The sequence below is a fragment of the Budorcas taxicolor genome, chromosome 5, assembly GCF_023091745.1.
Source record: "Budorcas taxicolor isolate Tak-1 chromosome 5, Takin1.1, whole genome shotgun sequence".
Lineage (NCBI taxonomy): Eukaryota > Metazoa > Chordata > Mammalia > Artiodactyla > Bovidae > Budorcas > Budorcas taxicolor.
The window spans coordinates 163,131,264-163,154,040 of record NC_068914.1 but is presented as its reverse complement, the minus strand read 5'-3'; the positions used below and the strand labels follow the sequence as shown (position 1 = coordinate 163,154,040).

Genomic DNA, 22,777 nt, shown 5'->3' with positions numbered 1-22,777 from the left:
GTACAGCTGAGTGTCAAAGAATGGATGCTTGTGAACTGTGGTGTTGGAGAAGACTCTTGAGAGTCCCTTGGACTGCGAAGAGATCCAACCAGTCCATCGTAAAGGAGATCAGTCCTGGATAGTCATTGGAAGGAGTGATGCTGAAGCTGAAACTCCAATACTTTGGCCACCTGATGCAAAGAGCTGACTCATTTGAAAAGATCCTAATGCTGGGAAAGATTGGAGGTGGGAGGAGAAGGGGATGACAGAGGATGAGATGGTTGGATGGCATCACCGACTCGGTAGACACACGTTTGAGTAAGCTCTGGGAGTTGGTGGTGGACAGGGAGGCCTGGTGTGCTGCAGTCCATGGGGTTGAAAAGAGTTGGACACGACTGAGCGACTGAACTGAACTGATTTCCTTCATCAGTGTCTTATAGTTTTCTGTATACAGGTCTTTTTTCACCTTAGCTAAGTTTATTCCTAGATATTAATTCTTTTTGTTGCAATGGTGAATGGGATTGATTCCTTAATTTCTCTTTCAGAGAAAGAGCTATGAACCTATGGACACGGTGGGAAGAGTTGAGGGAGAAGGGGAGATATACGGAGAGAGTAACATGGAAATTCACAATACCATACGTAAGATAGATAGCCAACGGGAATTCGCTGTATGACTGAGGGAACTCAAACAGGGCCCTGCGACAGGCAGGAGGGTGGGTGGGGGAGGGAGATGGGAGGGAGGGGACATGGGTGTGCCTATGGTTGATTCTTGTTTATGAACGACAGCAAACCACAAAACTCTGTACAGCAATTAGCTTTCAATTAAAAAATTAAAGAGTAAATAAAAACAAATGAACAAACAAAAAAATAAAGCTACGTGCTCACACAATATATCCTTATCTTCCTTTTCCCTACTTAGTATATTGCAGCTGTCATCACCCTCCATGTAAAGGTGCACAGACTTTACACAGTGACTAGCTGTACTTCCATCGCGATGTGGGGTTATTTGTGAACTACACTCACTATACTCCTCTGACGCGCCAGTAAACTGAGAGGAAACTGTTACCTATTTACACATGTCTAAGCAGTACCTTGGAGGTAGACTGTCCGTCACTTTTGGTGTCTTGTGCGTGGGTCCAATTCCATGTCACCTGGGGAGGCTGTAAGATGATTTCCTCTGGAAACAACACTTTTAAAACAAGACAGCATAAGAAGGCAGATATTACTGAGAAGCTGAGAAAGGTGAGTAGAGAAGACATGCACGTCTGTGTGCCCCTCTGCCCCCTGCTCCGGGTCTGCTGCTCAGCCGCAGCGTAACGCCAGCACCGCACGTTCTTTGCAACCATGCCATGCTCGTGTTCATTTGTAGTGCACAAACGAGTTACATTAAGATGGGAAGGCAGAGTACAATCATTTCATTGTTAATAATTTAAGCATGCTATTTCTACATACTTGAAATTGTCAGAAAACACTGAACCTCCCCAACAGAAAAAACACTGGCTCTCAGAATTTCCATTCACTTCTAATGTACGGCTGAAGAAACTGACTTACACAAAATTCTACAGGAAGCTTCTAAAATACTCCAGGAAGATATACCACCATCATCCCCCAAAAGTAGTACCTTTTACCCCCAAGTGGATGACCTGTTCAAGTGCAAAGTGGCACCGTCTGCTGGTGGTCCTGCGGAGGAGAAAGCAACACAGGTCAGCACCGGGCGCCTCAGTAGACGGGCGCCCAGAGCCCCAGCAGGGCAGCACACCAGCCCGCCAGCCATGAGGCCGCCACCAGCATGCCAAGAGTTCACCAGGAAAACCTCCAACGCGTCAGGGTAGAGGGATGCGTTCCCTTCTGGGACTATCTCTGCTTTAATGTATAAAGTGAACAAGGAGAAAAAAAAGAAAATAGAGCCTGTGAAGTGTCAGAGAGATAGTAACAGTGCTGCATCAGTAGGAAAGTGTTAGGTTGGTGAAAAAGTAATTTTGGTTTTGCACTGTTGAACTTTGCCACTTGATTCTGGAACACATTCTTAAATAAATGCAGATATGTTATACATCATTTTAATGAACATTTCTCACTTTATGTCTTTTTTGTTACTGACTTACTACTTCTTTATTTGAGATTATGGAAATAATGTTTGACAAAAAGCACATTTGAGCAATTTTCTTATTCAAGTTCAGAATGGGTCATAAAGCAGCAGAGATAACTCACAACATCAACAGCTCACTTGGTCTAGGAATGTTAACGAATGTACAGTGCAGTCATGGTTCAAGAAGTTTTACAAAGGAGATGAGAGCCTTGAAGACGGGGAGCACAGTGGCTGGCCATCAGAAGCTGACAACGACCAACTGAGAACAATCATCGAAGCTGATCCTCTTACAACTACACGAGAAGCTGCCAAAGAACGCAATGGCGACCATTCTAGGGTTGTTCAGCACTCGAAGCAAATTGGAAAGGCGAAAAAACTTGGTAAGTGGGTGCCTTATGAGCTGACTGAAAATCAAAATCATCATTCTATGCAACAACAGACCATTTCCTGGTCAGACTGTGATATGTGACAAAAGGTAGATTTTATATGACAACCAGCAATGACCAGCTCAGTGGCTGGGCCAAGAAGCTCCAAAGCAATTCCCAAAGCCAAACTCACACCAAGAAAGGTCATGGTGACTGTTCTGTCATCTGCTGCCCGTCTGATCCAGTACAGCTTTCCAAATCCTGGCTAAATCACTACATCTGAGAAGTATGCTCAGCAAATGGGTGAGATGCACCAGAAACTGCAACGCCTGCAGCTGCTACTGGCCAACAGAAAGGGCCCAATTCTCCACGACAACACTCTCATATGTCATACAACCAACGCTGCAAAAGTTGAAGGAATTGGGCTGTAAAGTTTTGCCTTATCTGCCATTTTCACCAGCCCTCTTGCCAACCAACTACGTCTTCTTCAAGCATCCTGGTAACTTTTTGCAGGGAAAACACTTCCACAACCAAGAGGAAGCAGAAAATGCTTTCCAAGAGTTCATCAAATCCCGAAGAACGGATTTTTGCACTACAGGAATAAACAAACTTACTTCTCGCTGGCAAACATGTATTGATTGTAACGGTTCCTATTTCGACTAATAAAGATGTGTTTGAGTCTAGTCATAATGATTCAAAATTCACAGTCTGAAACTGCAATCATGTTTGCACCAATCTAGTAACTTTCAGCTTTCCAAGTGGATCCGTGGTTAAGAGTCTGCCTTGCAATGCAGGGGACACTGGTTCGATCCCTGGCCCAGGAAGATCCCACCTGCCGTGGGGCAACTAGGTCCATGCACAATTACTGAGCCCTTGAGCCTAGAGCCTGTGCTCTATGGAGAAGCCACCGCAGTGAGGCGTCTGCAGCACCCCAACCAGAGAAAGCCTGAGCTCAGCAGCAAAGGCCCAGCACAGCCAGAAATAAGTAAAAATACTTTTTTAAAGGGAAGTAACTGATGGTGAAGATTCACTCTTATGAAATTTATTCAAAACAGTTAAAAGATACACTGAGGCATGTTAAAAATTTTAAGAGTTTATTAGAGCAAAAACTGATCACAATCAGGCAGTCAGGCAGTCCAAACCGCAGACACAAAGGAGCATGGGGAGCTGCTCAAACAGAAGGCTTTAACAGGCAGGAAGGAGCGGGCGTGAGCAAGGGGCTGAGGCCGAAAGGGCACGCGACAAGCGAGAATGGGAGGGGACCTGAACAAAGTGTACGACTCAGCCAGTCTGCTGGGCCCTGGAGACTAACTCAGTCCTGTAGACCAACCCTGCTCCAAGTGAAGCGAGATGCCTGCTGCCCATGAAGTGGGCCGAAAGGGCCCATCACGCCATCCTGACCAGAGTCTCAACAGGCTCTCTGTAGAAACTGACAGGCTGAATCTAAAATCCCCAGGGAATGCCAGCATGTAGGACAGCGCCCTTCTGCACAAGAGGGACTCACTGGGGGCTGTCCCCTCGACTCTCTGACCCGCCACGAGAGCATCAGGAAGAGACTCTGGGGTGTGGCTGCGAGACAGACACGTGCATCCATGGAACAGGACAGAGAGCTTAGGAGCAGATCCACAGGCAGAGGCCAACTGGCTTTCAAAGAGGTGAAAAGGTCACTCACTAGACAAAGGACAGTCTGTCTTTTCAACAAACGGTGCTGGGACAGCTGGACGCCCTCTGCCCCTGGTCAACCTATACCTTGCATCATCCGTAAAAATGAAATAGATCATAAATACAAAACTTCAAACTGTAAAATTTCTATTATAGAAGAAAACAGGAGAAAACCCTTATGACCTTGAGTTTGGCAGACTTCTTAAACGTGTCACCGAAAGTATTGCCCATCAAAGAAAAACTGGTACACTGAACGTCATCAAAATTAAGAATTTCTGCTATTCAAAAGGCACTGCTAAAAACAATGAGAACACAAGCCGCAGTCTGAGAAAACACTTCCAAAAAACACACCTCATGAAGGACCTGCACTAAGAATGTGTGAACAATTCTCCAGATGAACAGAAATAAAGCAAATGATGGAGGCTATGACCCACAGACAGGAGCAGGTGCTCGCACCAAGACCAACTGATGCCAGCAAGTGTTGGTCATCAGAGCAAGGACCGCTGAGACCACAGAAGCTGCAGAGCTCACACCACCACGAGCAGCAGCAAGACCAACCATCCAGGGGCTGCGAGCTTCTGGGGCAGGTGGAGCCTCACACATGCTGGTGGGCACACAGGCAGTGCAGCCACTGGAGGAGGGCCTGGCAGTGTCTCTGGATGCCCAGTGTACACCAGCCGCTGTACACAGCTGTGGCACTGCTAGGCGCTTACCCAAGAGAAGGGAAAATGCCTGTCCACACAGACCCTCAGGCACGATGCTCACAGCAGCTCCGTCTGTGACGGCCACGATCAGCAAACAAGCCAGCGTCCAACCACAGGTGCCTGGATTAGTGAGCTAGGGTATGATCTTATAAGGGAATATTACTCATAAAAAGGAATCAATTCATGCAAAAGTAAGGCTGAATCTCAAGATAATTAGCTGAGTGAAAGATGCCAGGCAAAAAGAGAGTAGGTCCTGTATGTTTCCAATTAACGTAAACTCTATGAAATGAAAACGAGCCTCTGGAGACTGGGCCCTGGGGCACAGACAAGGCACGACAGGGCACCAGGAAACACCTGCGGAACCAGACCCACTGGGGTCTTCACTGCGAGATGGATCCAACGGGCATGCAAACGTCAAAATCGTGAAACTGTACACTTCAAACAGGAAAAGCATTTTATGATCACTGTATCTCAGTAAACCTACTTTTTTAAGGAGGAAAAATGCTTGCAAAGGAGCGTAAGGGGGGACCATCTGTGCATCAAGAGGCCTGGCCTCCTGGTTCTGTCTCACCTGCTGCACTGCTGTGTCGTCCATTCTCATTTTTCAAAACAAGTAGGAAATACAGATTTTCTCAAGTGTGAAATGATCTGATTTTGAGTAACTTAATTTGTTGCTGTTGTTCAGTCGCTAAGTTATGTCCAGCTCCTTGAAAACCCATGGACTGCAGCATGCCAGGCTTCCCTGTCCTAAAATCTGTTACTGTTTCCACTGTTTCCCCATCAATCTGGCATGAAGTGATGGGACCGGATGCCATGATCATCGTTTTCTGAATGTGAGATTGAAGCCAACTTTTTCATTCTCCTCTTTCACTTTCATCAAGAGGCTCTTCAGTTCCTCTTTGCTTTCTGCCGTAAGGGTAGCGTGATCTGCGTATCTGAGATTATTGATATTTCTCCTGGCAATCTTGATTCCAGATTGTGCTTCATCCAGCCCAGCGTTTCTCATGATGCACTCAGCATATAAGGTAAATAAGCAGGGTGACAAGATACAGCTTTGACGTACTCCTTTTCCTATTTGTGACCAGTCTGTGAGGAGCTCCGCCCACGGCAAAGGTCGTGAGGAAGGAGGCTCGGCATACGCAAAGGTGGGATCGAGCCTCAGGAGACCCCGTTCCCGAGCATCTAGCCCCGAAACCAGACTGAGTAAAGTAGGCACTTTACTCATGCTCTCACCTACTCCTCTGACCTTACGGGGGGCTCTCCCCCATCACCACTTCTCTCGGAGAAGGAGTTACCTTGCAGCTCCAGTTAATAAAAGTTCCTGGGCGTGACAAGAGCGTTTCAACTTACAAACTCCTCTGAAGGTTCTCTAGCCTGCCTGAGCGGGTTCGTCCGGCCGCATGTGATTGTTTACAGCCTCCCAACCATGAGAGGCACGAGATGCTTTAAACTTTCTATATACAGACTCTTTTGAAAAGTTAGAAAATTATTAGTATAGTATAGTGGGTTGATTAGGAATTATATTGGTGAAGGGTTTTTCATTTACTGTGCCAATAATTACTGCTAATTCCCTGCCCTGGGTGTGACAAGGGTGTCTCAGGTCAAACCTCTCTGCTGGCAAACTAGCTTGTGTGACAGGATTATCCATACTCCTGCCAAGCACATGATTGTTTACTACCTCTCAACCATAAACAGCACAGAGTTTGGAGTATTTTGAAAGTCTTAATTAGCATAGGGCTTTTCTCATTGTTGAGTCAGTGATTGCCCCCAGGCCTCCATATCGTTAGGCACCTGGGAATATATTAATCAATGTATTTGGAATATAGCAAAGGAAATATAGTAGTTTTTGATGTTAGCAATACTAGACTTTTTGAGTTAATGAATTTTCTCTTTTGTTATAGATCACTGTACTTTATTATAAATCACTGTGTCCTTGCTATGTAAAAATGTAACTTTATCACTATCTTAAGATTAAATAGATCTTAAGAGGAATACTGGTGAAGGGTTTTCATTTGTTGAGCCAATATTTGCTGCTAAATCTCCATATTCCTTGCCCTTATAATGAATATAACTAGCATATAGGAGAAATAAGTATTAACCTCTAAGATTAATCATGTGAAACTTTAGACTGAGTAAACTCCTTTCTTGACTGTAACCCACTACACCCTCACCCTACAGGAATGCAACTTTACTTGGAGGGTGGCGCTTGGTTTAAGAAAAAATCACCCCTGGAAAAAATAAGTTTTCTGGTTGACTGACCGTTATCAGAAAGGGCCATAAAATGTCAGCAGGCCTCATGGCCAGAAGATGATGTAAAACCCATAAGACCTTTGTATAATTTTATATGAAGCACCTGATTGTGACAAGGGTCAGGTCTGCTGACCCCCACGTAACTATGTAGTCATCCCTATGTATAACAAAAAGTATATAAGCAAACCTGAAAAATAAAGAAATGGGGTCAGTTTCTGCAAAGACTGATTCTCCCGTGTCGTTCTTTCCCCTTCTGGCTGAATTCCCATCTGGTACAATGGCACCCCACTCCAGTACTCCTGCCTGGAAAATCCCATGGATGGAGGAGCCTGGTAGGCTGCAGTCCATGGGGTCGCTAAGAGTCGGACACGACTGAGCGACTTCACTTTCACTTTTCACTTTCATACATTGGAGAAGGAAATGGCAACCCACTCCAGCGTTCTCGCCTGGAGAATCCCAGGGATGGGGGAGCCTGGTGGGCTTCCGTCTATGGGGTCACACAGAGTCGGACACAACTGTAGTGACTTAGCAGCAGCAGCAGCAGCAGCACGTGGGTACTCACCAAGCCTGCTAATTTTGCCTGGGCTTCTAAGATCGGACCAGGCAGGCCTCAGTGCCTCCTCTCCTTCGGGAGAACGGAAAGACGCCTGTGGCCTACGTAGGTGGTGACTGGTATTCCACGTAAACCAAGTTATTCAGCCTCTTTTTCTCCACTAATATTTCCTACTACACTATCCATTTCTAATCTCTCTCTATATCTGTAATTAAATACGTTTTTTCCTAGGACGCCTACTCTGTCTCCCCTTCGAATTACCCTGGATCCACTGGGGCTGGACCCTGGCAGTTCCATGTCCAGTTCTAACTGTTGCTTCCTGACCCGCATTCAGATTTCTTAGGAGACAGGAAAGGTGGTCTGGTATTCCCATCTCTTTCAGAATTTTCCACAGTTTGTTGCAATCCACACAGTCAAAGGCTTTCGCGTAGTAAATAAAGCAGAAGTAGATGCTCTTCTGGAACTCACTTGCTTTTTCCATAATCCAACAGATGTCGGGAATTTGATCTCTGGTTCCTCTGCCTTTTCTAAATTCAGCTTGAATATCTGGAATTTCTCAGTTCATGTACCATTGAAACCTCACTTGGAGAATTTTGAGCATTACTTTGCTTGCACGTGAGATGAGTGCAATTGTGCAATAGTTAGAACATTCTTTGGCTTTGTCTTTCTTTGGGATTGGAATGAAAACTGACCTCTTCCAGTCCTGTGGCCACTGCTGGGTTTTCCAAATTTGCTGGCATATTGAGTGCAGCACTTTTACAGCATCATCTTTTAGGATCTGAAATAGCTCAGTTGGAATTCTATCACCTCCACTAGCTTTGTTCGTAGTGATGCTTCCTAAGGCCCATTGACATCACATTCCAGGATGTCTGGCTCTAGGTGAGTGATCACGCCATCACAGTTACCTACCTGGGTCATGAAGATCTTTTTTGTATAGTTCTTGGGTGTGTTCTTGCCACCTCTTCTTAATATCTTCTGCTTCTGTTAGGTCCCTACCATTTCTGTCCTTTATTGAGCCCATCTTTGCATGAAATGTTCCCTTGGTATCTCTAATTTTCTTGAAGAGATCTCTAGTCTTTCCCATTCTATTGTTTTCCTGTATTTCTGTGCAGTGATCACTGAGGAAGGCTTTCTTATCTCTCCTTGCTATTCTTTGGAACTCTGCATTCAAATGGGCATATCTTTCCTTTTCTCTTTTGCCTTTAGCTTCTCTTCTTTTCACAGCTGTTTGTAAGGCCTCCTCAGACAACCACTTTGCCTTTCTGCATTTCTTTTTCTTGGGGATGGTTTTGATCCCTGCCTCCTGTACAATGTCATGAACCTCCATCCCTAGTTCTTCAGGCACTCTATTAGATCTAATTCCTTGAATGTATTTCTCACCTCCAGTGTATAATCATAAGGGATTTGATTTAGGTCATACCTGAATGTTCTAGCGGTTTTCCCTACTTTCCTCAATTTCAGTCTGAAGTCAGCAATAAGGAATTCACGATCTGAGCCACAGTCAGCTCCCGGTCTTGTTTTTGCTGACTATACAGAGTTTCTCCATCTTTGGCTGCAAAGAATATAATCAATCTGATTTCGGTATTGATCATCTGGTGATGTTCATGCATAGAGTCTTCTCTTGTGTTACTGAAAAAGGGTGTTTGCTATGACCAGTGCATTCTCTTGGCAAAACTCTGTTAGCCTTTGCCCTGCTTCATTTTGTACTCCAAGGCCAAACTTGCCTGTTACTCCAAGTATCTCTTGACTTCCTACTTTTGCATTCCAGTCCCCTATGATGAAAAGCACGTTTTTTTGGGGGGTGTTAGTCCTAGAAAGTCTTGTAGGTCTTCATAGAACTGTTCAACTTCAGCTTCTTCAGCATTAGTGGTTGGGGCATAGACTTGGATTACTGTGATAATGAATGATTTGCCTTGGAAATGAACACAGATCCTTCTGTTGTTTTTGAGATTGCACCCAAGTACTGCAATTCAGACTCTTTTGTTGACTATGAGGGCTACTCCATTTCTTCTAAGGGATTCTTGCCCACGGTAGTAGATATAATGGTCATCTGAATTAAATTAGCCCATTCCAGTCCTTTTTAGTTCACTGATTCCTAAAATGTCAATGTTCACTTTTGCCATCTCCTGTTTGACCACTTCCAATTTCCCTTGATTCATGGATCTAACATTCCAGGTTCCTATGCAATACTGTTCTTTAGAGCATCAGACTTCACTTCCATCACCAGTCACATCCCAAACTGGGCTTTGTTTTTGCTCTGGCTTCATCTCTTCATTCTTTCTGGACCTTACCTGCCTCCTGTATGCAGGTTAAGAAGCAACAGTTAGAACTGGACATGGAACAACAGACTGGTTCAAAATAGGGAAAGGAGTACATCAAGGCTGTATATTGTCACTTTGCTTGTTTAACTTACCTGCAGAGTACATAATGAGAAACGCTGGGCTGGATGAAACCCAAGCTGGAATCAAGATTGCCGGGAGAAATATCAATAACCTCAGATATACAGATGACACTACCCTTATGGCAGAAAGCAAAGAGGAACTGAAGAGCCTCTTGATGAAAGTGAAAGAGAGTGAAGAAGTTGGCTTAAAACTCAGCATTCAGAAAACTAAGATCATGGCATCACTTCATGGCAAATAGATGGTGAAACAATGCAAACAGTGACAGACTTTATTTTTCTGGGCTCAAAAATCACTACAGATGGTGATTGCAGCCATGAAATTAAAAGATGCTTACTCCTGGAAAGAGAGTTAAGACCAACATAGACAGCATATTAAAAAGCAGAGATGCTACCTCTGCCGACAAGTCCATCTAGTCAAAGCTATGGTTTTTCCAGTGGTCATGTATGGATGTGAGAGTTGGACTATAAAGAAAGCTGAGCACCAAAGAATTAATGCTTTTGAATTGTGTGTTGGAGAAGATTCTTGAGAATCTCTTGGACTGCAAGGAGATCAAACCAGTGAATCCCAAAGGAAATCAGTCCTGAATATTCATTGGAAGGACTGATGTTGAAGCAGAAGCTCCAGTACTTTGGCCACCTGATGCAAAGAACTGACTCACTGGAAAAGACCCTGATGCTGGGAAAGATTGAAGGCAGGAAGAGAAGGGGACGACAGAGGATGAGATGGTTGGATGGCATCACTGACTCCATGGACATGAGTTTGAGCAAGCTCTGGGAGTTGGTGATGGACATGGAGGCCTGGAGTGCTGCGGTCCATGGGGCCGCAAAGAGTCAGACACGAATGAGCGACTGAGCTGAACTCAACTTGCCATGAAGTGATGGGACAGGATGCCACAATCTTAGTTTTTTAAATGTTGAGTTTTAAGCCAGTTTTTTCACTCTCCTCGTTCACACTCATCAAGAGGCTCTTTAGTTCCTCTTTATTCTCTGCCATTAGAGTGTTATCATCTGCATATCTAAGGCTGTTGGTATCTCTGCAGGCAATCTTGATTCCAGCTTGTGATTCTTTCAGTTCTGCATTTCGCATGAGGTACTCTTTATACACATTAAATAAGCAGGGTGACAATATATAGCCTTGACGTACTCCTTTCTCAATTTTGAACTAGTCCATTGTTTCATGTCTGGTTCTAACTGTTGCTTTTTGACCTGCACAGAGGTTTTTCAGGAGACAGGTAAGGTGGTCTGGTATTCCTATCTCTTTAGGAATATTCCACAGTTTGTTATAATCCACAGAGTCAAAGGTTTTAGTGTAGTCTAAGAAACAGATGTTTTTCTTCAACTCCCTTGCTTTCTCCAGGATCCAACAAATATCTGCAATTTGATCTCTGTTTCCTTTGCCTCTCTGAAACGCAGCTTGTACATCTTGGAAGTTGTGGGTTCATGTACTGCTGAAGCCTAGATTGAAGGATTTTGTGAAATGAGTGCAACTGTACAGTAGTTTGAACATTCTTTGATATTGCTCTTCTTTGGGGCAGTAACTTAATGTAAACCATTAAAAAATTATCTGGGAGAAAAAAAAGAAATAAACCAAAAGAAAATAAATAAAAGAATAAAAAAGGGGGGAAAAAGAACAACAAAAAAAAGGAAACAAAAACTTATCTGGCGCGAGCAGAACCTCTGTGCGGAGAAGTGCCCCCAGGCTTTCTCACTCACTTATGGTCGCCGCCCGGCCCACTTCGCGCCCCACCTGGACGATGCTGAGTGAAGAAGCTGCCCAGGGTCCTGAGCCTCTTCCTGCTCCCTCTCTCTCCTGGGCTCAGATCCGACAGCACTCCCACCCACCCTCCCGTCTGTGTCCGCCAGTCGGCTTCCTCCTACACCAGCTGCAGCTATGTTGCCTCTGCCCCCCAGCCTGCCCCCCACTCAGATCCACATCCTCTCCTTCCTCTGTGAGCATCCCACCTCCTGTGTCAGAGCAACAAGCCCTCAGACACCCCCATTCACCAGCACTCCGCCCGCTGTACCAGCTCAGCACCAAGGAGGATGTGCCCCTGCCCCAGCGACCATGGCCTCCAGACCGCGTCCAAAGCCGCGTCCCCACGAGTCTCTTGTGCTCCTGGTCAGCACACAAACAAGGGAGGACCCTGTGCCTCGGGCGCCTCCTCACTCACTGGCCTCTTTGTCCTGTCTGTTCTGCTTTCATAGGCAAACACCCCTCAAGAGGCCAACTCCACACCTGCACCATCCATTCAGCCTCAAGACGTTTCCATCTGGCTGCATTCCAAACACCAAGAGCTCTTGCATCAGATGTGAAAAGCATGCAAGCGTGCTCAGTCGCACAGTCTTGTCTGACTCTGTGACCCCGTGGACTGCAGCCTGCCAGGCTTCTCTGTTCATGAAATCTCCCAGGCAACAATACTGGAGTGGGTTGCCATTCCCTTCTCCAGGGGATCTTCCCGACCCAAAGATCAAACCTGCATCTTCTCCATTTGTGGGCAGATTCTTTACAACTGAGCCACCAGGGAAGACCAGACATGAGAAGCACTCGTGTACAAAAGCTCAGGTACATTCCACTATAAAAACTACCACCTCTTGCTACTCAAAAGACACTTTAAGAGGTGAGAAATCAAGTAACAAACTCACAGAAGCTATCCGTAATGCACGAATCTAAGAAGGTCTATACAAAAAATACAGAGAGAACTCCTACAAATAATAGAAATCAAATTACTCAATAAAAGACATGAGCAAGCGTTTAACAGATGAAAGAACCTTACGGCCAACAAATAGGGAGATCCCTAACCTCAGACATCATCAGAGAAACATACCTCACGACCATAGAGGAAACAGCAGACACCTGCAAGGCTGGCACCAATTCAGACGTTTCCCAAAACCAGGTTTCAGGAGGGTGACCTTGGGGGTCGCTTCTCCCAGCACGTGTAGCACTGGAACATGAACAGCCCCCAACTGCGACCCCCATCCTAAGTGTGCAGCCAAGGAAACCTGGGGGAGTGTGTGTGCACGACGAGAGAGTGGGCATCCACAGCAGCTCAGCTGGCACACAGACGGGGCAGAGCACATGGGGGCACGAGCATACCAAAAACCTGGCGTGTGAAGCTCACGTCAGTGCACACACAGCTCCAGAGGCCACAGGCTGCGAGTGCAGAGCAGCTACAGGCAACACACACACTTTTCTGTGTGCGTGTGCGTGCGCATGCGCATGTGCACAGATACAGACTATTCTTTTAAAAAGCGAAGAGAAACACAAAATCCCAGCTAACAGTGGGGGGCTTGGTGGAGGAAGGGAAGAGGTGGCTTGTGACACGTTGATGAGGGGTGAGAGGGAGCAGTGGCGGTGGTGACCGAGAGTGCGGATTCTCCCTTCAGGTCCAAGAAGGAACGGATGTGCAAATGTTTGCAGCTCGGTCTGTTACAAACATGCACTGACCAAGCTGTGACCATACAGACGGGCGGGAGCACCACCTGCAGCACCCATACCGCACTGAGGCGTCAAGGGGTCGAGCGAAGGGGAGAAGCCCCCCACCCAGCAGGGAGAGTCCCTGAAGCATTACCTGTTGTATGTAAATTCCACATCCATAGGTTCAGAGTTATACGCTTGTTCAAATTCTGGATTAAGTTTAAGAGTTACATCTTCTTCATGTATCTAAAAAGAAAAATATCTGACTTCTCATCTTTATGTTTGCTTCAGACAGTCCTCTACTCATAGTCACAACTCATCATCAAAATCCATCCTGTAGATGAGAGCTAAAATCTGGTATCTGAAATGTGTGCAAAAATATTGGAAAGACTGCTTCAGCCCGCACCCCCCACCCCCCACCGCACTAGTACAGCTGCTGCCTTCTCCCCCTCCGCACTCTCCTCGGGGCTCAGACAGCGCATGCTGGAGGCAGGCTGCCACCTCCAAAGCAGACAGTGGGTGACCACTAACAGCAGGGTGTGCTGACCACAAAAATGCCTCATGGACAACATTCCAAAACCCCCTTCCAGCAGGACAGGGAACCATTCAGGGACCCTCCAGCCAAAACTAGATCCTATATAACAATCTAAGATGAGCAGGATGGAAAATCCCGAGCTGAGGAGGAGCTGAGAGGACAGGAACAGCAGGCAGTGGGGTCTCTCCCAAGAGCTGGGGGCTGTTACATGAGGCCAACTCTGCCCCTGCTCTTGGCAGAAGCAAACGCAGGCACAGGTCCCTAGTTTCCCCACAGGTTAAGACAAATGAAAATAAATCTGTAACCAAAGACCACCAAGCAGACAAGGAATCAAGCCACAAACAGTGAGTGTCGACCTGCACAGTCGTCAACAGATCAAGGCCCCCAGGGCATCATGCACTGACGCTGTCGTTTACGGAAACTTCAAAAACCATGGGACAAAAAACCTGGGAAGACCAAGATAAGCAAGCGTAGGATAACACAAGGGAACACAACAGGGTGGGCTTACAGAGCTAGAGTCAGGGAGGAGAGGGAAGTGCTCCGCAGGCCCTCTTGAGGCGGCAGCCGGGGGAGGCCAGTGCCAGCGCAGTCCAAGGAGGTTCCCAGAAGCACCATGCCACCTGCCACACCATCTGGGGGCTCTCGAGGGCCTTGGTGCCTTCAAGGTACCCAGGCCATGGCGCCGGCCAAGGAGTTCCAGAGAACTGAGCGAAGCAATGGACTGAGACCCAAGACAGCCCTAGCTTCACCTGGCAGCCCAACACTCAGGAGCGGCGGCTCCATGGACGGTCCTGCAGGAGGATCAGCAGGGGCGCCCTCACACCCTGAGGCCGGCACTTGCAGCTTCAGCTCTGGACTCTCCAGCTTGTGGTGCTGGTCATTCCCCCAACCAGCCTAGGGGTAGGGCCGTGGGGGTCTCACCCCTGACATCTCTGGCCCTGCTTCTGCTGAGGGTTTAGTCCACAGAATGGCCCCTAGGGGCATGACCAGTCTACCCTCTGGGACACATTCAGAACACTCAAATCTGAGTAAATGCAACCCTTCCGTGTGATACCCATGTGATACCCTGATATCCACATGATAACAGGTGAGCATGCTGTTCATGGCTGAAAGTGATAGGATTTCTTCAGTTCAAAAATTCTCTTTATGCATCACACTTATTTAAATATTCACTTGATCCCTGATTTTCTAAAATGCCGTCAACACCCAGGGGATCTGCTCCTCCATCCCCGAGGCAGGTGGGTCACCTCTGTGAGTGGTCTGCTGGGCCGGCCCCACATGGACTGACTAACAGCGGCTTCTCACCTCAATCACGTAGCCGATGTATTCAATCACGTGTCCATTGTACTCTTGGGTTTTTAAAATCAGTTTATCACCTAGTTAAAAAACACATTACCACATATAAAACTACAAACTCAATAAACTTTGCTGCTGCTATACTGTAAAATAAAACACTCTGAAGAAGTGGAATAAGCGAAAAAACATTATGGGGTCAATGGCTTAAAATCACGTCAATGTGCTGAGAGAGATACCCAAAGCAAAGGCAACTCGTGTGACGACAGCGCTGCCAGTTAAAACATTCTATTCCGTGACTGTGTTCAATGTCTGCCAGTCCACTGAGGAAAATGCGACACGTAACAACCCACCTGCATACAGAGAAGGCCTACTTTCAGCCAATCCTGGGACCTCCAGAACTAGCAGATCCCCGTTTCTTTTCAAAGTGACCCCACTCATATTATACTCCTTCAGTTCTATTTCTGCATGAATCTCCTCCAGCCAGAGCAAAGTTGAAAACTTCTCCTTGTAGTTTGACATGTTTAAAAGCTGGAAAACAAGGCAGCCTGTTAGTGAAAGCCGAGCAACACTCCACACATATCCATGTGAGGAAGCCAACGGAGTTGACTAGCCAAACGCTAGTTGACTAGGCTTCAAATGCTGGTGACCGGCAAGTGCAGGGCGGCAGCCTTGAGACAGGGAGCCATCTGAGTGAGCCCCACAACCACCCAGCTCCTACCCAGACAGAGCTGCCAGGCTCAGCACAGAGTGAGCCCAGGCAGCCTTGCAGTCTGTGTGCTGAGAGGGTGGGGCTGCGGGTCCCAGGAGGCTGAATGCCAGGGAAAAGGTGCAGTGCAGTGATCTGGAGCTTCCCAGGGGCCCGTGAGCACATGAGTGTGAGAAGCTATGCCAGACGGGACAGACGCGTGGGGCGGGAGCGGTGAGGGGCTGAGGCTGACACCAGGGCGGCCGGCCTGTGCAGCAGGGCTGAGCTGCGCAGGGCATGGCAGTGAGTAGCATCTCTGGCCTCCACCCACTGGAGGCTGCAGGCATGCTCAGTCGTGACAACCTAAAGTGTCTCTTGGGGGAAAGTTTGCCTGCTGAGCGCCACTGGGTTGGAAAGAACAATTCCCAAAGCTCACACAGGGCTGAGGTGCTGCGGGCCTCGTAGCCTAAACAGAAAGGCCTGAGATACAGGGGCACTGGGTGCGGGACTCAGAAGGGAACAGCCCTAAGTAAAAACCACTCGGCTCTAACGAGGCTTCAACGGAGCTGACTAGCCAGGCTTCAATAAAAGGAGGCTGAAAGCACCCAACCACTCCCAGCTAACCCAACTGCATCCCAGAACAAAGTTCAAAGCTACTTCCAGGAATAGAAGTACCAACAAAGTAGAATGCAGAATGTTTGTTTAGCATCCAAACAAAGATGACCAGGCACAGAAATAAGCAGAAGCCACAATCTGTAACCAGGAGAAAAACCTATCCACGGAACAATAAAAATGACCCCTGGGAGTAAGTCAGACAGAGAAGGAGAAATAGCCCTTATACGCAGAATCTAAAAAGAAAGGCTACAAATGAGCTTATTTACAAAACAGAAAGCGACTGACAGATTTAGAGAAGGAACTTTGGTTACCAGCAGGAAGAATGGGGGGAAGGGATAGTTAGAGTGCTTGGGAGGGGCATGTACACACTGCTGTAAGTTGGATAACCAACAAGGACCTGCTGTAGAGCGCAGGGACTCTGCTCGAGGCCCAGGACGGGAGGGGAGTCTGGGGGAGAATGGATCCATGTATACGCATGGCTGAGTCCCTTCGATGTTCACCTGGAGCTATCACAGCACCGCTGATCAGCTAAACTCCAATACAAAATAAAAGGTGCAAAAGGAAGACAACCAACCAACCAACCAACCCTGGGACAGAACCAGTGCACAGGATCATAACACAGTTCTTTTACATATTTATATGTTTTATATATTTAACTATATGCGTCCAAAACGTGGAGGGAAAAGACAGTTGAGGAAAGATGCAGCATGTTAAGTAGAGAAGTTAAAGTGAAAATGTCAGTCACTCAGTCATGTCCTACTCTGTGCAACCCCATCGACTGTAGGCCACCAGGCTCCTCTGTCCGTGGGATTCTCCAGGCAAGGACACTGGAGTGGGCTGGCGTTCCCTTCTCCAGGGGACCTTCTGCACCCAGGGATCCAGCCTGGGTCCCCCGTGCGCTCCTCCTGCACTGCGGGTCGACTCTTTGCCGCCCGAGCCCCGGGGAAGCCCGTTAGGTAGAGACGCAGAGGATGTGAAAGGCCCTCGCTGAGCCCGTGCAGGCCACGACTGCGGAGTCCGGAGAGGCCGCATGCTGCGCAAGAAGCGCCAGTGAGCTTGAAGGCAGCCACAGCAGCTGCTCGGGGTGCAGCCCAGAGGGCAAAGGCAGAGAGAGGCGAAGGGGGCAGCCGGCAGCTTGGGCTAGCTCATGCGGCCGCACGTGCCCGTCCCAGGAGCCTGGCGAGCAGGGCAGAAGGAACACGTGAAGCCAGAATGGCCGAGAACCTTGAAATCTGAGAGCTCCAAGTTCAGGTGATCCAATAAGCTCAAGAACCCAAGCCAAGAAATGTGAAGAACTTACAGCAAGGCACACAGAACCAAATGCCTTAAAACTAGTGAAAACCCTAAAAGGAGGTAAGGGAAAATACAGGCTCCATACAAAAGAATAAAGGTGAGAAGGAAAGCAGGGCCTCCTGGCCCAGAGGGCCCCTCCCAGACAGGGCAAGGAGACAGGAGGCGCCCCAGGAGGGGCCACACTGTGGGGAGAGGTTACAGGGCACAGACGCGCTGAGTGACAGGTGCACGATCTCGGTTCTGTGACGTTACCACTGCTGAAAGGAGCCACTTTCTCCTGGGAACTGCACTCCTGAGGAGGTCCTGTTCTGGCGCCCAGGCCAGGTCACAGGAGGCCCACAGGACAGTCCTGGACGCTGTACGAGCACCGCCCTGGGATCCGCTTCTCAGCCCAGGTTTGCTTTGAGCTACTTTAGGGCTGGTTTGCTGCTCCGGCCTTAGCTCAGGCCGACAGGCGTCACTGCAGCCACCCACGGCCTCACCCATGGGTGCTGTTCCCTCCCTGTGGTCCGCCCGCCTCAGGTGCTGTCTGCTGCCGGTGCCCTTGCAGCACCCTCACTGCAGGAGGACACAGGGCCCAGCAGACAGAGGCTCTGTCCGTCTGTCTGTCTGCCCCAGTGTCAGGCATGCTCCTAGCTGCCACACAGCCATGGGCTCAAGCTCTCCTTTGACACATGGCCCCGCAGCCTGTCCTCGTCCCTTGCCCCGAATCAACACAGGCCAGGCCTCACTCCACTCACCCTCTCCTCAGCCAACAGACCCCCAGGTTCTTGGGAAGACGCCTCCTGCAGACAGGGCCGCGCTCCCCTCCTCCCTGCCAGCGCGGCAGACATCTCTGCTCCCCCTGCACACACACAGGCTCCAGCCCTGCCGGGGCTCACTCAGCACTGCCCTGCCCTCGGCCTTCTAGCCCTTCTCCACCCGTCACAGCACACAGGCTGGGAGCAGGCCTCCTCCAGCAGGCGTGAGGAAGCCCGAGCACACACAGCACTGCGAAGGTGAGGAGGGGCCGTCCTGGTAGGGGAGGCCCGAGGCTCGGGGTTGGGGGGCTGCCCCCTCCCCTCCTCGCTGCTCTGCGCGGCTGCAGGCCTTCCTAGTGCTCAGAGCTCCGGCAGGAGTGGAGAGCTGCTAAGGCTCAGCCACACAGGAGAAAGGCCAGGTGGGGAGAGGGCATTCCCAGAGCCCTGGTACATGTAAGTCCATAAGACCATGAGGATGGATGTCTCCAGAGGGACCCAGCGATGGTCTCCACGCTCAATATTCTGACACTCCCAGCTCCCGGGGTGAAAACCAGCCCACATGAGCTCTGAATTCGACAAGGGTTCCTCCTGAGCTTGTCAGAAAACAGCGCGAGTGTGGAGAAGAATCAGTGCTTCGCATAAGACACGTTCCTTACCTCCGCAAGCAGCGGCTGGAAGGTCAGGATGTCGATTTTCTGTTCCACACACTTTTTAAGCCTGTCTGGTATCGGGTACTGCGGGAGGAAGCTGGGAAGTTGTCGTCGCGAGTTCCTTACGAAAGAGAGTCTCAAGTCAAAAACAATCCGTCCTCACAAGACACTTTCTACCAGATGTCTTTACTTAGACATCCTCACCAAAACCCACTGATACCTGGGCTCTGGCCTCGGTCCTCAGTTGGTAAAGTGTCACTCCGCTTCGGGACCCGCTCTCCGGGCCTGTCCTCCTGTAAGCAGGAGCAGAGCTGCTCTGCCTGCAACAGAACAGGCCCAATGCCCAGGCGCCTCCAGGAACCAGGGAATTCAGAGACATTGTTTCTAAGCTTCCAATGAGCTCAACTGTCCTTTTCCTTCCAGTTCCATGGAGACTCTGACAGGTGCACTGAAGACACTGAAGGTGTGCAGTATAATGACCTGACTCACACGCACCAGCAAACAATGACCACTCACCGTCTCATGCAAACACAGAGGTGAAGAAACAGAAAACAACATTTCTTCCGTGGGATGACAACCCCCAGGTCTTATTGTTAACGACCTTCGTGTGAACACTCAGCAGTGCTGACTCCATTTGTCACGCTGTATGCCGCATGCCCAGGACTTACTCATCTGGTTAACAGCAGTCTGCACCTCTGACCTCCTTCATTCAACTTCCCTCCCCTAAACCAAACTGGTGACCACAAATCTGATCTCCTTTTCTATGACTTTGTTTTTGATTTATAACTGACCTACAACACAATTAGTTCCTATTAAGCAACAGAGTGATTTGATTTTTCTGTACATTTCAAAAAGGATGATCATAGCATAGTTAAGATGTGTCCTTCTGCAAAAATATTATTACATTGTTACTGACTACACTCCCCCCATTGGGGATAGCTACCTATCCATCCACCCACGCATCTATCCATACATCCATCTATCTATCCCTCCCATCCATCCACCCACCTCTCCACCCAGCCAGCCTCCATCCATCCATTTCCACCTTCCATCCATCTGCCCATCAATCCGTCCATCCATCTATGGTTATTTAAGCTGCTTAAGTACAAACACATGAAAAGAGCCCTGCATTGTCACTCCCCTTGCCTCATAATTATCATGCTTGACTTCATACTAGACATCTTTTGTGTGTCCCTTATTTACTGGGCTTCCCAGTTGGCACTAGTGGTGAAGAACTCGCTTGCCAATGCAGGAGACATAGAGACGTGGGGTCAGTCCCTGGGTCAGGAAGACCCCCTGGAGAAGGGTATGCACACCCACTCCAGTATTCTTGCCTGGAGACTCCCAAGGCAGAGGAGCCCAGTGGGCTGCAGTGCATAGGGTCACAAAGAGTCGGATACAACTGAGCAACCAACACTGTCACTTAACTTTGTTGTGGGTACATGTGATTTTACTACTCTTGCCTTTTAACCTTACTACTAGCTTTATACAAGGCTGTTTTTACAACTTTTACTATATATTTTTATTTTTCCTACGAGTTTTCTTTCATAACTTTCCCACTTTCTTTTCTGGCCTTTTCTTTTTTGCTAAAAAAAAAAAAAGTCCTTTTAAAGTTTCTCGTAAGGCTGGTTTGGTGATGCTGAATTCTTTTAGTTTTTGCTTGTCTGTAAAACTTTTGATCTCTTCATCAAATCTGAATGAGAGCCTTGCTGGGTCGTGTTCCTGGGTGTTGGTTTTTCCCTTTCATCCTTTTAAATATATCCTGCCACTCCTATCTGGCCTGCAGATTCTGAGAAGTCAGTTGACTGTCTTGTAGTAGTTCCCTTGTGCCTGCTGCTGCTGCTGCTAAGTCGCTTCAGTCATATCCGACTCCATATGCGACCCCATAGACAGCAGCCCACCAGGCTCCCCCGTCCCTGGGATTCTCCAGGCAAGAACACTGGAGTGGGTTGCCATTTCCTTCTCCAATGCATGAAAGTGAAAAGTGAAAGTGAAGTCGCTAAGTCGTGTCCAACTCTTAGCGACCCCATGGACTGCAGCCCACCAGGCTCCTCCATCCATGGGATTTTCCAGGCGAGGGCACTGGAGTGGGGCGCCACTGCCTAGCGTGCTGCTTTTAATATTCTGCCTCTACCTTTCCCCAAGTTAATTATAGCATGTCTTGCTACATTCCTCCTGGGGCTGATCCTGTCTGTGGCTCCCTGTGCTTCCTGGACCTGGACGTCTGTTTTCTTTTCGGGGTCAGGAAGCTTTCCGCTGCTGTGTCTCCACTTGTGCTCTCTGCCCCTGCCTCTCTCTTCTCCCTGTGGGGCCCCTATCCTGTGAATGTCTACACACCTGACGTTGTCCAGGTGTTCTCTTAATCTATCCTCATTTCTTTTTACTCCTTTCCCTTTCTTCTGTTCCACCTCAGTGATTTCTACCACCCTGTCTCCCAAGCTTGCTGATTCGTTCCTCCATATCATCTAATCCACTTCCGATTCCTTCTAGGGCATTTTCCATTTCAGTTACTTCAGTCTTCATCTGTTTGGTTCTTTACATTTTCTAACTCTGTTGAAGACTTCTCACTCCTCGCTGCACTCATGCATTCTCCTCCCAAGTTCCTTGATCTCTGCCATCATTACCCTGAAACCTCTCCTTCAGGAGGCTTGTCTCCACATCCCTCAGCTCTTCTAGAGTTTCACTGTTGCCGTATTGGGAACACACCCCTCTGTCACCTTGCTAACACTGTTTATTTCTGGCTGCACTGGGTCCTCGCTGCTGCCTGCAGGCTCTCTCTGTGGTGAGCGGGGGCTACTCTCCACTGTGGCACGAGGGCTTCTCTTTGCAGGGGCCTCCCTCGTTAAGGAGCAGACTCTGGGGCACGCAGGTTTCAGTCGCTGCAGCTCGCAGGCTCAGTAGTTATGGCTCACAGGCTTAATTGCTCCTTGGCAAGTGGGATCTTCCCAGACCAGAGACTGAACCCATGTCTCCTGCAGTGGCAGGCGGATTCTTAACCACTAGAGCACCAGGGAGGGCCTCCTCGGCCACCTTGCGCCCAGCTTGCTGTTTTTATTCTGAGTATCGGGGCGGGGTGTGGTTACGTTCCCTGACCTTGGGAAAGTGGCCTTTTGTAGGTGTCCTGTGCACCCAGCAGCATACTCCCCTCTGAGCACCAGAGCTACATGCTGCAGAGCTACATGCGCCCTCTATGTGGGCTGACTGCTGTGAGTGGTGGCTGAGGCTGCCCCTGGGCTGGTCGCTCCCAGGCCCTGCCTTGTGTGGAGGCTGCTGGCCACTAGTGGCTGGAGCTGGGTCTTGGAGGGCTTAAAGCAGCCTGTCTGCTGGTGGGGTGGGCAGATGCAGACGCTGGCAGTTCCAAAGGAGCCAGGCCATCAGGACAGGCACTCTGGGTCACTACTTTGATGGTGGGAAACAGATGTTTGTTTTAGGCATGCTCCTGAACAGGAACAATGTGTTAACATTCAAAGTGGAAAAACTGACCAGGGGATTAAATACATGTGCTCCTGCTCTATTTTACTTTTCCAGTTAAGTCAACTTGTAATGAG

General features: G+C 48.5%; 1 protein-coding gene across 1 annotated transcript in view; it reads right to left on the bottom strand.

Annotated features, from left to right (window-relative positions):
- Positions 1 to 22,777, bottom strand: part of MOV10L1 (Mov10 like RISC complex RNA helicase 1) — a 61,314-nt gene that overhangs the window by 13,122 nt on the left and 25,415 nt on the right. Inside the window, exons 10-15 of the mRNA XM_052640709.1 lie at positions 19,236 to 19,350; positions 15,597 to 15,774; positions 15,256 to 15,326; positions 13,570 to 13,661; positions 1,601 to 1,659; positions 1,071 to 1,168 (exon numbers count right to left, since the gene is read on the bottom strand). Coding sequence (XP_052496669.1) covers positions 1,071 to 1,168; positions 1,601 to 1,659; positions 13,570 to 13,661; positions 15,256 to 15,326; positions 15,597 to 15,774; positions 19,236 to 19,350 — 613 coding nt within the window. The remainder of the gene's footprint in view (positions 1 to 1,070; positions 1,169 to 1,600; positions 1,660 to 13,569; positions 13,662 to 15,255; positions 15,327 to 15,596; positions 15,775 to 19,235; positions 19,351 to 22,777) is intronic.